General features: G+C 37.8%; 1 protein-coding gene across 1 annotated transcript in view; it reads right to left on the minus strand.

Annotated features, from left to right (window-relative positions):
* The window catches only part of OSTM1 (osteoclastogenesis associated transmembrane protein 1), a 33,841-nt gene that overhangs the window by 16,465 nt on the left and 544 nt on the right, over positions 1-16,832 (minus strand). Inside the window, exon 2 of the mRNA XM_004422183.3 lies at positions 9,085-9,199. Coding sequence (XP_004422240.1) covers positions 9,085-9,199 — 115 coding nt within the window. The remainder of the gene's footprint in view (positions 1-9,084; positions 9,200-16,832) is intronic.

The following is a 16,832-nucleotide window of genomic DNA, read 5'->3' on the forward strand; positions in this document are numbered from 1 at the left end:
TTTCCCCCAAAGCCCCAGTAGATAGTTGTATGTCATAGCTGCACATCCTTCTAGTTGCTGTATGTGGGACGCGGCCTCAGCATGGCCAGAGAAGCGCTGCGTCAGTGCGTGCCCGGGATCCGAACCCGGGCCGCCAGCAGCGGAGCGCGTGCACTCAACCGCTAAGCCACGGGGCCGGCCCTCCATTTTTTCTTTATTATTTAAAAATGTTACTCGATCAGTCAGCTTTCAAAAAATTCACACTAAATTCTTTTTTTAAAAAAATATAACATAAGCCCCTCTTAATCTTGGTTTAATATAATCACAAAGTAGTCTTGAATCCTTTCACGAGTGAGGCAGAGTATATTATAAATAAAAACAAACACAACTACAAATATGCAGAATATTAGCATACTGGGCTAATAAGATTGAACAGGTTTTCAGTTTTTGTAGTTAACATTTTGCAGGGATAGAGGGAATACAATTTCATCCACAGCAATAGTACATCTGTGTTATAATGAGCCATGTCACGGCAACTGACATACACAATATAGGGATAAAAGGGTGTGTGTGTCTCTGCATCGCTTACAAAAGCAGTATAAAGCACAGGAATACAAGAGAGTAATGGCAATTTCTTCTATACAAAGTATGTAATTGAAATAATTTCTTTATAAAAAGTAATTTATAGAATAATTATGAAAAATAAATAAAAACAAATACAAGAAAAAAGTAACATAAATGAAGCTTCTCTGAACAGCAAAAAGAAATTAATCTCTTCTATTTTACTGAAAGCCATTCCTTTTCACTTTGAATTATTTGAAAATTAAACTAAATGCTAATACAGACTGGTCATCTTGTTAAGTCCTACACCAGTGCAGTACCATCAAAAATTGTTCCAACGATCATGAGACAGTGGTATTATAAAGCACAAAGGAGATCATTTATATAATGGGGTTAAAAACGTCTTCATTATTAAAGAGCCCTGACTTTCTGACTTAAAACAAAGGAACTCCAGTAAAATTCCTCTTTTATCCTTTTGCAGGAATTGGGAGCACAGGTTATAAGCAGTGAGAAGCTATATCTTTTAGAAATTAGTAAGTTAAGGAATATTAGTAATAATAAAGCTTCCTATAAGCCCTAAGAGAAGTGGTCATTATGAATGTTCCTCATTTCAGATAATCAATGCAGCCTCATCAAGGACAGATTAGCATAGCTTCTTTCTCAGTGAGGGCTCAAGCATCAGCTCAAGAGGCATTCTTAAAGGTGTTAAAGATTCAAGTTAAGACCTTACATGGAAACCTACTAAATTATCATAACAGGAATTATGCGTCTTTAGATAAAGTACTTGGCATCTATTAGGAGTTTGCCTAAAGATCTCTGCTGTTTGGCAAAACTAGTTTTATAGAAAACAACAGAGATGGTCACCAATTTCTGGAAAACAAGGTAAGCTTCAGAAAATAGAAACTGTGGGAACTTGTACCTGAACAACATAATTAAGTTTAATAAGTATGAAAACTAAGACATTTCAAATTATAAGATACAAATAAGTGAGTCTAAAGGTTAGTACTTTACCATGTAGATAAAATACAAGAAAGAGGGGTTGTGGTTAATTGACCGTCTGGCTAACCATTAAATTTTATTATTGATTTTTTTTTAATAATTTTATTTATTTATTTTCCCCCAAATCCCCAGTAGATAGTTGTGTGTCATGGCTGCACTTCATTCTAGTTGCTGTATGTGGGGCCTTGACCTCAGCATGGCGGGCTTAGCAGCGTCGGTCTTGGCGCCCGGGATCCGAACCCAGGCAGCCAGCAGCGGAGCGCGCGCACCCAACCACCAAGCCACGGGGCCGGCCCTACTATTGATTTTTAAAGAATCAAGGCAGGGGCCAGCCCGGTGGCACAGCGGCTAAGTGGGCGTGCTCCACTGTGGCAGCCTGGGGTTCGAAGGTTTGGATCCCAAGTGCGCACTGACGCACTGCTTGTCAAGCCATGCTGTGGCGGCGTCCCATGTAAAGTAGAGGAAGATGGCACAGATGTTAGCCCAGGGCTAATCTTCCTCACAAAAAAAAAAAAAGAAAGAAAAGAATCAAGACCTAATAAGTTGCTAGCCCAGTGGCATAGTGGTTAAATTCTCGCACTCCACTTCTGCTGCCTGGGGTTTACAGGTTCGGATCCCAGGTGCAGACCTACGCACCGCTTATCAAGCCATGCTGTGGCAGGCGTCCCATATAAAGTACAGGAAGATGGGCACGGATGTCAGCTCAGGGCCAATCTTCCTCACCAAAAAAAAAAGACATAATAAGTGAAGGATGGCAGAATACGCCTTTCTAAAATATGCCCTTTTGCCGTAAGGATTATTTTGAGCTGAAGGCACTTGAGAAACAAGAAATGCAAAGAGAGGCTTTCTGTGAGTTCCCCTTATCTGTTTAAAGACAGATCCTCCAAAAGAAACTCAATTGTCATAAATCCCCTTCCTGGGAGTTGCATCAACCAGGGAAGATTGATCCATCACAGGAAAGGAGACCAATGGAACACAATGGAGTTCAGAAATAAAGTCCCACATATACAGTCAACTATGAGCTGAACTCATAGAAATAGAGAGAAGAATGGTGAGTGCCAGGGGATAGGTGGTGGGGGAAATGGGGAGAAGTTGGTCAAAGAGACAAACCTCCAGTTAAAAGATGAGTAAGTTCTGGGGATCTAATGTACAGCATGGTGACTGTAGTTAACAATACTGTATTATATAATTGAAAGTTGCTAAGAGAGTAAATCTTAAATGCTCACATCACAAAAAAGAAGTGGCAATTATGTGACATGATGGAGGTATTACTTAACACTATGGTGTTAATCACTTTGCAATATGTAAGTGCATCAAATCAACACATTGTACATCTTAAATTTACACAATAATTATATCTCAATAAAGTTGAAAAAGAAAAAAAAACAAAGAACCAAAACACTACCAATAAACAACCCACAGTCTCATCAAATCTGGTCACTCTGCTAAATTATTCAACTGTCATATGCATAAGATAACCAAGAAGCATCTCAATAGCAAGGCTATCTCCATGTCAATAATATACTTCTGATAACAGCTTTATAATTCTGCACAGGAGAAATTTTTGATATATTTTCTTTACTTCTTAGCAGTCATTCTCCAGAAGAACTAGTTTCCATGTTAACGGAAAGATTGAGCTCTTAACACTTTGTTTGAGTCTCCATCAATTTCCAAAAACTCGTTTCCTACCAAGGCTACAAAGACACAGGAATTCTAAAGATAAAAGTGATGGGAGTGGTACAGGGATGGCACTCTCTCTTTTATTGGGTTTCCAGCCTTCCTTTCATCAACTAATAACTGCAGAGACTAGGTGCCAACCCACAGCTAGACCAAGTAGAAAGAACGGTGGTTTTTGGCAGTGTAGTAATTTTAATAATGTTTTTTTAACAGTATTTTAGCTTTTATATTTTTACATTTTTATGTTTTTTAATAATATTCTTTTTAAAAAGTTCTAATAGTTTCTTAAATTCACTTTAAAATATTTTTATCTATATAATTATAGTTTTACATTTGTTAGCATAGAAGATAAAAAAGGAATAGTCAGTCAATTTATATCAAAAGATATATTCCTACAAAATGGATAACATATTGGTTTAAGTTTCAGTTAAAAACAAATTTTTAAAACACATCAGTAGTTTTTATTCTTCCTTTGTAATTTTTTTCCTTCCCATTTTATGTTTTAGGTACCAGACTGAATGAACTCCATATTATTTACCATTAAAGATTCTATCCCTGGCATCACTTATCAGCTGTGTATTTGCAAATTTAGTAACTAGATCATCACAAAAACGTAACTGAGACAAATGGTTTAGCGGCTTGCATTTAACAATTTCACACGAGCTCTGAGAAAACTGATTTTTTGTGTTTAAAAAGGCAAATAATCTAGAAATTTTTTTTGAATATTTATATTGTGATTTTCATCTATATACTGTGATTTTCATGTACATACTGTAGGAGAGGAAAAATAATTTTCCCTCTACTCTTCTAAGTTCTCAGCTGGGGCCCCTGTAACAAAAGAAAGATTAACAGGAGAAAAAAACCCAGAAGTTTATTAACTTGCATATCTTATACATGGAAGATACACAGGGAAAATGAGTAACTCAAAGAGGTGGCTTAGAACTCAGGCTTAAATACCATCTTCAGCTAAAGACAAAGAAAGAAGAATATAGGGAAGGCCAGTTATGGGGAAGTGACTAGGAAAAGCATGGTAAACAAGGGTAAGGTTTGTTACCCCTTCCCGCCTTCTCCATTTATAAAATTCTCTTGTGATTTAGAGTCATCCGTCTCTTCCTGGTATAGACAGGGAGACACTTAACAAACGGAAATTTCCTTTATAAATATAAATTTCCCTTACAAAATGGTTACTTTTATACATTTCGTACAAAATGGTTCCCTTACAAAATGGTTTTCAGAGCTTCTCCTGTGTCTGCTGTTTCTGGAAATAATCAGCTCAAAATAATCTTTATGCCAAAGAGGCATATTTTGGGGTGGCATATTCTGGTCTCCTACAGTCATATTTTGGGGTAGGATATTCTGGTCTCCTACAATGCAAAATGACTATATCCTAGGCGAACTTCTGACTGGGCATAATCTATTTAAAATTATAGTGTGATATGACTGTCTTCTTCCATTTTATTAAAAGAGTAAACAACTCTTGTATTCTTTTACATGTTTCTAAAAGCCAATGATTTAAAAAACAATGACTAGATAGGTGGGAAATGGATTTTCTTTTAAGTGCAAAAGTAAAGAGAAGACTTTAGCATCATTCATTAAGGAAATAAAAGAGTGAGGATCCCATGAAATTAGTGGTTTAATAGATCTGGTGGTTAGAGATGCAACTGCATCAGAATCTGATGCCTGATGCCTGATCACTGCAGAGGGTTAACATTAGAAAATGTGCAACTCTACTAAAACAAATTTTTTTCACATTATCTAGTTTTAACTTGATGTAGTATTGATCAGTCTTCAGAAAAAATTAGAGCATTTTACATTTATATTTTTAGTAAAAGATTAGGTTTTCCATAATATTAAACATGTATATAGCATAAATGTTAAACTTTTGTAAGGCTAATTACAGTGTATTTATATTTCTTAAAATGGAGACTGTGCAACGAACTTGTCAAACAGCACTTTAAAAAACAAAATTAGGCATTAACTTGTGAACATTATCTATTCAGATGAACAATCTTAAAGTCTTTTGAATTTAGTTCTCGACTATTGATCTGCAGTTCATTTACACTCTCTGAGCCCTCATTCCACCTCACAGGGCTTACTGTGAAGCTCAAATGAGACAAGGGCTATGAAACTGAGAAATATTATTTAACTGATGACTTGTTACTTTCTTTAGTTCCTTATTTTTTCCTTCCTTCAAATTTCTTTTCTCACTACCTTGTAAGAGAAGACTATCAGGCTCAAGTAAGAATGCTTTCTGAAATTTTGGTAAAATTTTTAAAGTTATTTGAACAATTCTTTAAATTTTCCAGAAAATGTTCACATTATCTTTATTAAATAGATTTGCAGAAAGCATAAATAGGAGTGCATTCAGGTAATTCGTTAAAGATTATTTAATTCTAGTTAAGATGATTATTGTAGAATGCCCAAGAGAAAACAGCTGAGAAGTATAATTTTTTTGTGTGTGTGTGAGGAAGATCAGCCCTGATCTTCCTCTTTTTGCCGAGGAAGACCGGCCCTGGGCTAACACCCACGCCCATCTTCCTCCAGTTTATGTGGGGCGCCGCCACAACACGGCCTGACAAGCAGTCAGTCGGTGCATGCCCGTGATCTGAACCCAGGCCGCCAGCAGCGGAGTGCACGCACTTAACCGCTATGCCAGGGGGCTGGCCCAGACAAGTACAAATTTATAAAACTACTTTATTTCCATTTAAAATGTGGAATATAAATTATGATGAAATTTTCAAATGTGAATGAAACAACGAAAGGAAGATGATTTTTTTTAATGCATAACCCTGGAAAAGAAAATAGCCAATCTCTCTGACTATATCTAACATATAAATACTCACTCTAGATTTGGACATTCTGTTAAAATTTTTTAAATTTTATGTATTTTTGAATAGGTATTAAATGCATATGGCATAAAATCTAAAGGTACAAACATAAGCAGAATGAAAACCAAGTCTTCCTTTCTTCCCTGCCCACTCAGCTATCTAACTCCCCAAAGATGTCATACTTCTCTCCACCTTGCTTCTTTCACTGACCATATGTCTTGGACAAATTAATTTTAATTAGGAAGTAAGCATTTCACTTGTTCTTCAGAAGAAGTTCAATCAAGGAATATTTTCAAGATAGGATGTGCTTCATACAAAAACTAACTACCCTAAGAATTTATTCTGAAGAGTTTTATACCTACCATATTGAGTAAATATGCAGCAAAATGTTTCCTTTTTTCTTTAACTAACTGGAGAAGAAAGCTACTTTGAATTAGTGAAGTCTTTGTTACAAAACACCTTTTAAAGAAGAGATGCTTTACCTCTAAAGTATATAAATTAAGTCAAATCAGTCCAAAGAAGTGAACCCCAATACATAGCCCACTTATCCTAATTAACTGATTTTAAATTATTTGTAATTAACGTATTTTTTTCTATACCAATGGCTTTTCCTAAAGGGTTTAAAATATAGTTCTCCTATATAGGTTAAGCAAACTCTGTTCAATCATATTTATACTAGAAATTTTTACTCCAAAAAAGTAAAGGTTTTGCTTTTAAAAAAAAAGCTGTTAGCCAAGCCTCTGTTCAAATTACCATAAAATTAGAATTAATAGAGACAAAATTAAAAGAATCAACACAGTCATGCATTGCTTAACAGCGATACGTTCTGAGAAATACACCATTAGGCAATTTCGTCATTATGTGAACATCATAGAGTGTACTGAAGGGGAACAAAAGTTGCCACCTCAAAATGTCTCTCTTTAACATGAGGATTATTTTAGGCTGATTATTCTTAAGAAACAAAAGACTCAGAAAGTTTTTCTTGTCACCTCCCCCTTAACTGCCTAAAAGAATTCAGATTAAAAAAACCTCAGGAAGTGAGCTATCACCTTATCATAACATGAACTTGGTGGTAGACAGGGAGGAACCTAGAAAAACCTGTTTGTTGGGCTCCTCTCTGTGTTCTTCTGTTTCTGCGTGGCCAAACACTTGTTTTCCAAACGTTTGCTCCTTTTCACCTATCTGTGAATTGCTTTCCTTCTCTTTGAAGTCCCTGACCTTCTCCACCTCTAACATCATCTTCTGTCTTGAGCTGAGTATTTAAGGTGAGGGCTTGGGCCATTTTGGCAAGTTACTTGGTTTTCCTGGGTTTCTCCCATGTATACATGTTATTAAACTTTTGTTTTTCTCCTGTTAACCTGTCTCATGTCAATTTAATTCTTAGACCAACCAGAAGAACCTAGAAGGGTGGAGAAAAATGTCTTCCTCCCCTACAGTATTTACACAAATCTAGATAGGATAGCCTACTACGCACCTAGGCTATAAGGTACTAAGCTTATGGGACCACCATTGTATACGAGGTCCATCGTTGACCAAAACGTCATTACGTGATGCATGACTGTTTTCAATATACCATGGTATACTGCAAAGGAAAAGAAACTTAGCAGGGAGTCTTTTTCCCATTTACAGTTTTTCTTCATATGAACTAAACAAAAAAACAAGTCCTTAGAAATGTTAAGTTCCTTAATGACTCACACATACACACAGATTCTTAATCCATCCTGTCCTTTCTATTTCCACAGTCCATGCCCTACTTCATGTTTTTTTTGCTTCTTGCCTAAACTATTATAATAACACTGGTCACTCTCTTCCTCTTCCAGTGGGGCTCCATGATAATATGAGTCTTTGTAGTCAAAAAAAAAAAAGAAAAGAAACGCTTGGAAAGTGCTAGGTCAAAAGATGTTAAAAAAAATTTTTTTTAACCTGCCATACTTCTCATTGCCTTTAATATTCTGTGTGTGTTGAAAATCCCCAAGATACTATAGTATATAACTATTTCTTAGTAATATGCTCGTGTCCTAAGCAGTATGAAAATAGTTGGCATAAGTGATAAAACTACTGTATCAGTCAAGGTCCTAGTTTCCCTTTCCAACTTTATCTCCCATTGTGCTTCCAGAACCCTGGAACATCTACTACTCTTTTACACCTCTGGGCCTCTGTTTATGACAGCTCTCTATCTCTAATGTCCTTCCTCTTATCTCTACTTATTGAAATCATGCCCAGTCATAAAGGATCAAAAGGCACCTCTTCCAGGAAGTCATTTCAAATCCTCCCCAATTCGATTTATTTTCTACTTCCCCCAAGGACTCCGTAAGTTTATTAAAGCACTTATTTGTCTGCCGTTGGTTATACTGTAAATATAACTTTCTCCCTCACTAAATTACAAGGCATGGAAAACAAGAACTGGTACATAGCTGGTATTCAAAACACTTCTAAATTGAAACGGTGATTTTAATTTTTCCAAAAAATGCCTGAAAATAGATCTCATTTTATTATACAAATATACACAAACTCGCAAAACTGGAAGAACAGATGTTATCACCTCCCCCCGGCATATGACAGATTATGATAATAAACAACATAATTATGATTATATTAAACAGTTAACATTTCTAAAACATTAACTATGTGCCAGGTCCTGAGTGCGTTAAACAATTTATTTCATTTAATCCCCAAAATAATCGTATAAGGTAGGTTCCATTATTACCACCAATTTACAGACAAGGAAACTGAAGTTCCAAGAGGCAAAGTTACCTGCCCAAGGTCTGACAGCTGGTACGTTAGGGCTAGTAAGCGGCAGAACTTAGAACCAAGCCCAGATCTGCCTGACTGCAAAGCTCACGCTGGTAACTGCTACGCTTTTCTGCCTCTCAATGTTTGCCCCAATAGTCCCCAGTAATAAATCATGATGCTAATCACAGAGCATTTAAACTTAGTAATAAAAAGTATTATCTAGCCTCAAAGATTTCAAAATTCACTAAAACGTGACATCTATGCTATTGAACCAGAACTGCACCATGAAGATGAAAGAATTACTTACTTGCACAATTTGCCTTCTGCCACGTGGAATTAAAAAACTCAGACAGAATCACGACTATTTGCATTCTATCTGACATTAAGAGACTTCTGGCACAATTATGACTCTCTGAAGTATTCTGTAACAACAACAAAAACAGAAAAATACAATGTGAGTATTTTTAGACTTCCCAAACAACAACTTGAGGCAAAAAACCTTATAAAATTAATTTAAACATTTATTATAAGCATTTTAACATTTTTATATAATCAAATAATGATGTTATTAATAATAACAACTGTAATAAAACAATAGCAGCTAACATTTATTGCTACCAAGTTCACTTGGACAGGAAGAAACTTTGCTTCTTAAATAAGTACTTGCTTCTATAGAACAATCTCAACTACTTAGGCCCAAATTGTGTGCGTGTCATATTTCTTACTTTTGATGCCAAGGAAAAAATTCTGGAAAGCTATTCACCAAAATGTAGCAGTGGTTATCTCTGAATAATGGAAATATGGTGATTTTTATTTTATTTTTGCCTCTTTTACACTGTTTAAATTTTTCTACACTGACTATATATTATTTACATAATTTTTTTAATCTGGTAGATAAATGATCACAAAACATTTAGTTTCATCTTCTGGGCAATTTTTGGTTCAAAATCTTATAATCCACAAGAAAATGTGACACATCAAGTTTATACCCAAATAGTTTGCACCCAGAAGAAGACTACGCTTTCCACAGATCATTTCAATAATGAAACTCACACTATGCAAATAATAAATCCAAGTTGCTAAATTATTTGACCCTTTCTATTTCCTTTCCCTTTTGCCCCAAGCAAAGAACTAAGTCCTGCTTATCCTTCATTCTTTAAAAGTTACTTAACTCCTACTATTTACCAGGTAGTACAAGAATCCTGGAGTTTTAAGGATACAAAAAGTATAAGGGAACGCTATCAACACTGGGGCTTCAAGAACCTCCCCAGAGACATACAGACAAGGAATCATATAGTGTGAGTAATAAAAGAGAAAGAGTGATAACTCTAGAAAAGAACTGATCAGGCATGTGGGGTGGGAAAAGAAGGAAGGAGGGCTTAATGGCAGAATTCTTGTTTTAAAATATCTCTGATGTTCATTTTGGGACAGTTACTCTCTCTGTGGCTTAGTTTTGTGATCTCATTAAAAGATGCATCCAAATGAATGTTTGCTTTTAAAATAGTGAATTAAAAAAATCATTTTAAAAGTCCCTTTCTTAGAATTGCTTTCAGAGCAATATCAGCCATAGAAGAAAATTTCTATTATTACTTCTTAAATAGAGCACGGCCTAAGGAGTCAGACAAGCCTGGGTCACTAGCTAGTAATCACAGGCAGCTGAGGTAACATCTCTGAGGTTCAGTTTCATAATCATGAGTCCTATCAGTACCCTACTAAATGAAATAACATGTTAGTCACTTAGCACAATGTCTGGCACCTAGTAAGAAAGTGTATATGTTCTTTCACCTAGCTACCTTGCTGCCTACCTGAACTGCTCTAAGTTGGCTAAGTGTAATCAGTTACTTAAGTTGAATCTTCATAAACACACGACTGGCTATTTAAAAAATCAATACAGTATAGCCTGTATGAGTGGTCAATGTGTGGAATAGTTCAGCTGAAAAAGATACCAGTGTAGTTGGGGGAAATTAGGAAAGAGTTCATGAGGAAGTGGGATTTGAACTAAGCCCTATGCTGACAAGGAAGAGGATTCTAAAATGGGAGAATAAAATGATCAAGGAGTGAAAGAGGAGGGATTATGAGGTATACAGGGAGTATTCAGTAGGCCAATAGAGCTAGAATAGAGGGCACCTCTATGAAAGCAGAGGGATTAAAGCGAGATGTTAGGGCAAGGTTATGAAGGGTCTTGAGGGTCATGAGAGTCAGACAGTGGGGAAACTTTTTAAGATTTTTGAAGAGAGTCTCATGAAAAACAGAGTTTGGGAATATAGGTCTAAGTCACAATATGTAGGATAAGGAGGCGGGGAGACAAATTAGACTATTTCCATAATTCAGGTATGATGAAAAGACAGTGGCAATAGTGGGAAAGGAAGGGAAGTGACGAATAATCCCAATGATGATGATGTACTTACTGAGTACCTAACAGTCCTAAATGCTCCAAATGTGTAATTCATTTAATCCTTATCACAACTCTATGAAACACTAGTATCTCTCTAGATCCAAACACAGCCTCTTCCACTACACAGCCTTGGATGAGTTACTTAATCACTCTGAGGCTCAGTTTCTTAAAGCACGATATCCACCTACGTATGTCTAAGTTCCTTATCTGGACAGAAGTTCCTTTAGGACGGAAACTTTGTCTTATATCTTTTTATTCCCAACGCCTAGCACATGATCAAAAAACACTGGCCCTTGGTTTATATTTAAAACTCTAAATACTCAAATCTGTCATAACCACTTAGCAGAACCCTAACCACAATAAACCCAACCATCCACTTTCATCACGCCTGCTTGGCAAAAAGCAAACAACCAAGCAGATTATTTCTACAATAAATCCATAATTCCAACCTGCACACCTCACTGTCCTGTCTGCTCATTCTCGCCTCTTTAAAATCACTATTCCAATCTTCTCCACTCATCCTATAATCTCAAGAGAAGATCTAGCCTCCTAGTTGACAGTGAAAACAGAAGCCATCAAGTTGAAACTCTGACCTGCCGTCCTCTACACCCGACCTCTCCCACCCTCCTGTTGCAGTGCCAAAAGCGCCTGCCCCTGTCAAAGGCTCATCTCTCTGGGGATGCCCTACATCCCATCTACTCTGCCTTCTCAGGAAAACTGACCTTGTTTACTTTTCCACTCTCTCCTGTATCTTCACCTTCTCTATAGGATCCTTCCCATCAGCCTTTAAACATGTTCAGGTCTCTCTCATCTTAAGAAAGGAAGAAGAGGAGAGACAGAGGGATGGAGGGACAAAGGAACAGAAAGAAATTAAAGAAAACCCCCTGAGTCCCACAGTCCTCTTTAGTAACCTTTCTCTCTTATCTCCCCTTCAGGGCCAAACTCTTCAACAGCTGTGTAGGTTCACTCTTCCCACTTCCTCATCTTGCATTCACTATTTAACTCTTTAATCTTGCTTTCATCCCCAAGGACTCCATCAAAACCACTCTAGTTATGGCAGCAATAATGTCAATGTTGATAGATGTACTTCCAGTCCTCTCAGCAGGATTTGACACAAATAACCACCCCTTCCCTTTTCCTTGATTTACAGGACACCACACTCTCTCGATTTTTCTTCATCTTTCTGACTCTTTCTTCTCAGTCTCCTCTGATACTTTATCCTCTACCCAAATCTTCAATTCTTAGCGTTCCTTACTCATCCTTCAGGTACGTCCATCATGTCATGGTTTCAAACACTACTTTTAAGCCGAGTACTCCCAAATGTATTATCCCCAATCCAGATCTCTAGACGTTTATCTCCAACCACATATGCAATATCTCCAAGTAGATGTCTCATAAACACCTCATAATCAACGAGTCCAAAATCTAGTTCATGATCTTCCCCCACCAAACATGTTCCTCCCTCCGTCTCAGTAAATGGCAACCCTTATTCATTAAGCTGCTCTTATTAAAACACTGGCAATGGTTATTTCCTTTCCTTCACTCTCCACCTTCAATTAACCACCAAGTCTTGTCAATTCTATCTCCAAAATATCTCTGAAATCTATCCATTTCTCCCCATCATATATATATATCCCCAGATATCCTAGCCACCACCATTTCTCACATCACTGCAAGAGTCTCTTAATTCACCTCCTCACACCTACTCGTTCCCTCCCTGCCCCAGTCCCCATCCCCTCCATTTTCTCTCATGTAGCCAGAATGATTTTTTTTTTTTTTTTTGCTTGAGGAAGATTTGCCCTGAGCTAACATCTGTGCCAATCCTTCTCTATTTTGTATGTGGGTCACTGCCTCAGCATGGCCACCAACAAGTGGTGTAGGTCTGTGCCCAGGAACTGAACCCAAGCTGCTGAAGTGGAGTGCACCGAACTTAACCACTAGGCCACGGGGGTGGCCCCCAGAATGGCCTTTTAAAGTACAAATGTTGGGCCAGCCCCGTGGCTTAGCGGTTAAGTGCGCGCGCTCCACTACTGGCAGCCCAGGTTCGGATCCCGGGCGCGCACCGACGCACCGCTTCTCCGGCCATGCTGAGGCCACGTCCCACATACAGCAACTAGAAGGATGTGCAGCTATGATATACAACTATCTACTAGGGTTTTGGGGGAAAAAAATAAATAAAATTATTTTTAAAAAAAAAGTACAAATATGATCATGCCATTCCACAGAATTAAACCTTTCAATAACATTGCATTGCTTTAAAATCAAAGTCTAAAACGCTTAACATATGCAAGAAGGCCCACATGACCCGGCACCTGCCCACTTCCTCAGGCTCAGATCACTAGTCTCCTCCTGGCTCACAGTGCTTTCAGTTTTCTAGTCCTCAAACACACCAGACTCCCATCTTCACACCTGCTACTTCTTTACACGTATACCTTCTCTCCCCTGCCCCACACTCTCTCAAATTTTAGGTGTCAGCTTTAATCACTGACCACTCTATCTACCTCCAGCCCTAGTCAAAATCAGCACCCTTGTTATATGGTTTGGTAGCATCTGGGGTTTTTTTTTGTTGCAACACTTATCATACCTGAATTAAATAATTACTTCTTTAATGAAAAGTTTAATGTCTATTTTCTCTACCAGACTACAAGCTCTGCTCATTCACAGCTATATCCCTAGTAAGTACCACTAGCCTGCACATAATAGGTACTCAATTATTTTTTTTTGAATGAATGCACAAGGATTACATTTTCTAATCTCTAATGAAAGACATAGATCATTATGTTACGCTATGTTCCAACTTTCTTACTATATTCCTAAGAATTTATTTATTAATCTATACTAAAGGTATGCCGAACACTTCCAGACACATAGTCCCAATCACTAGCACGTTCATAAATATATATGCATATCTATATGTCTACCTACCTATATATATAAATTTTGAACAAACCTAGTAGAATAAGATAGAGCTTAGCAATTCAGAATTTGGGGGGGCCAAAGTACCCTGGCAACCACTCGATGATGCTGAGTAGCTCAATGAAACCACATCCCTCTCAGTTTAAACTAAAAGAAGAAATTATGACTCTAAGGAAGAGGGAATCTGTCAGTTCTACCATTAAGGTTTCACAAATCACTGTATTCTTTACTTTGAGATAATAAAACTATATGTGGTCCTTGTCACAGTAATTCCAAGAGGAAGTGACAAGAAAACAGAATTCTCATCAGACAATTCTATTATAGTTAAATGAATTAGCTTGCTGTACCACAGAAATAGCTTGCTAATTTCTACCTTTAATTCTTTTTCTCCTTGTTTATACTCCCCTCCTCTCTCAATCAATCCATGGACATGGACTCACCCATGAGGTGAGAAAGGATGTTACGTTCAAAATTCAGCTTGCAGGTTTTCTCTGAATAACCCCACCTTGCTCTGTTCCCACCTTTAATTCAGCATCTCCTTCACCCTTTTGCTCTAAATTGCTATTGTACAATTTATAACATTCACATTGATGATTTCTTCCTTTTTTCTTTTTCTCAATATAGGTTTATTTTATTTCCCCAACCACACTGATAGTTTGAAGCCTGGGACCTTATCCTCTTTTTTCTTCTATATCCTTTACCAGACCAATATTTAAGACTAGCATGTGCTTGCTGATTAGATTTTCAAAATGAAAGACTGAGTCCATGTGAATCAAAGAAAATACATTACTTTCAAGAAACAACCCCCACCACACACACAAAGGACAACTGATTCCTTCAAGTTCATGCCTAAGAAACTCAGAACACATTTTTCCATAGGTTCCTTATTACACATGATGGTTCAATTCCCAAACCAACCCAGAAAAGCCTATTAAATCCATAAAGTACCTCAGAACTGTGGAAATCACACTTTTGAGCTAATAAACCACATCCAGCTCTACTGAGGAAAGGAGGGGGAAAAGACTAAGGTCTAGGATGAATTGGAGAGGACATGCAGATTGGAGGAAGGGGTTTTCTGCCTCTTTTTCTCTCTTGACCCTCTTCCTTTCACACAAGGGTGAGGCAAACCGGGTGCCCAAGGCACTGGTAGAAATCTGAGAGGCACAAAGAAGAGTAAGGAAGTTTCTGTCACCACTGCACTGGGAAGCCTCCCCTGGGCAGTGGGGAATTCATGTGGAAATTCATACACAGATTCTGATGCCCGTAATACTGTACCACTAGAGTTTGGGGTGATTTTTTAACCTCTTCTTAATTCCACAGTTTCTACACAAATGGGAAAAGCATTTGCTGCCTCAAAAGATCCAAGCTTTGCATCATGCTTCATAGTCATTCTGGCCACAAAACAACTCACCTAATTGCTCAAAACAGAATGTGATGCCATATCATCATACCCTGCTGTAGCTGACAGGGACAAGCCCTGGGTGTCTTATTTTAAAATCATAGTGAAATATACCTATACATCCTCTTTCCTATACCCGATAGAAGCATCCCTGAAAAATATAGCATGTAAGCCTAAATTTATCTAAACTCCCTTGGAAACTAGTTCTTTACAGAAAGATAGACCACAGAATTCATTTAATGCAAATAAATTCCTTATTTATGTAAAAAAAATAGATTTCTGTTAAGTAATATCAGGCTGACAAAGCAGGATGCAACTATATACAGGTTTATATTTTATCAAATCAACTATGATTTATGAAATAATTCCAATCACATTTTCATGAGACTACTTATCCTCTCAATACAAGAGGAACTTTACCACTCCACAACCCTAATGTCATTCCTCATGTGGGCATATCCAGCCCACACCTCATGACTCCCACTAGCCCTGACACTAATCCTTTCCTACTCTAGACACTATAAGGTTCTTAGGAGTAGGAACATGTCTTCTGTGTCTTTCTTTCTTTCTTTCTTGTTAAATCCCTCACAGCACCTCCCACATGACCAGGAAAGCTCTAAGGGTACCAAGAATGGAGGACAGATTTACCACTGCCTAAAATTTCAGCTCCCATTTACTGAGAACTATTAGTATGTGCCAGTTTTCTAAGAGTTCCTCTCATCCCCATCTTACAGATAAGAAAACAGGCACAGAGAAGGTAAGTAACCTGCCCAGAGTACACAGCTAATAAGTAGAGTAGAACTGGACTCCTGGCAGACTGGCTCCAGACTGTCTTAACCACTAAGATGAACTCTCACGTTATGTCTTTTAATTCTTTCATTCACTCACATCAGGCAGTAGTTTTTCCCCATTTTACAGAGGAGGAAACTAAGACTCTAAGATAATTAACTCAAGGTCAAACTTCTAGAAAGTGGTGGATCTGAACATTTCTGGCTACAAAGTTCAAGCTCCTACCCACTACCACACTACAGTTTCCCCACTCCACTTGGGCTTTCAGGAAAGGGTCCTTCCTAGGAACGCCAGGTGGAGATGGGAGGAAACTGTGGCGAAGTCAGGGGAAGGGAGTAAAGGAGAGGAAGGAAAGGTCGAGTCAGGGGTGCAGGAACTCCCAGAAAACTAGTCATACCTATCTGCAAATATGTACCACGAGGATGCCCAACAACAGCCACGGAGGCAAAAATCCAAACCCCAAGCCCCATAACGCCTCCTCCCTCTTTTCTGATGCCCCCAACTCCTCAGTCCCAGTCCAACCCCTTTTTCTTACAGATGGGTAAACTGAGGCCCC

The sequence above is a fragment of the Ceratotherium simum genome, chromosome 19, assembly GCF_057802395.1.
Source record: "Ceratotherium simum simum isolate JZ-2026a chromosome 19, ASM5780239v1, whole genome shotgun sequence".
NCBI classification, from domain to species: domain Eukaryota; kingdom Metazoa; phylum Chordata; class Mammalia; order Perissodactyla; family Rhinocerotidae; genus Ceratotherium; species Ceratotherium simum.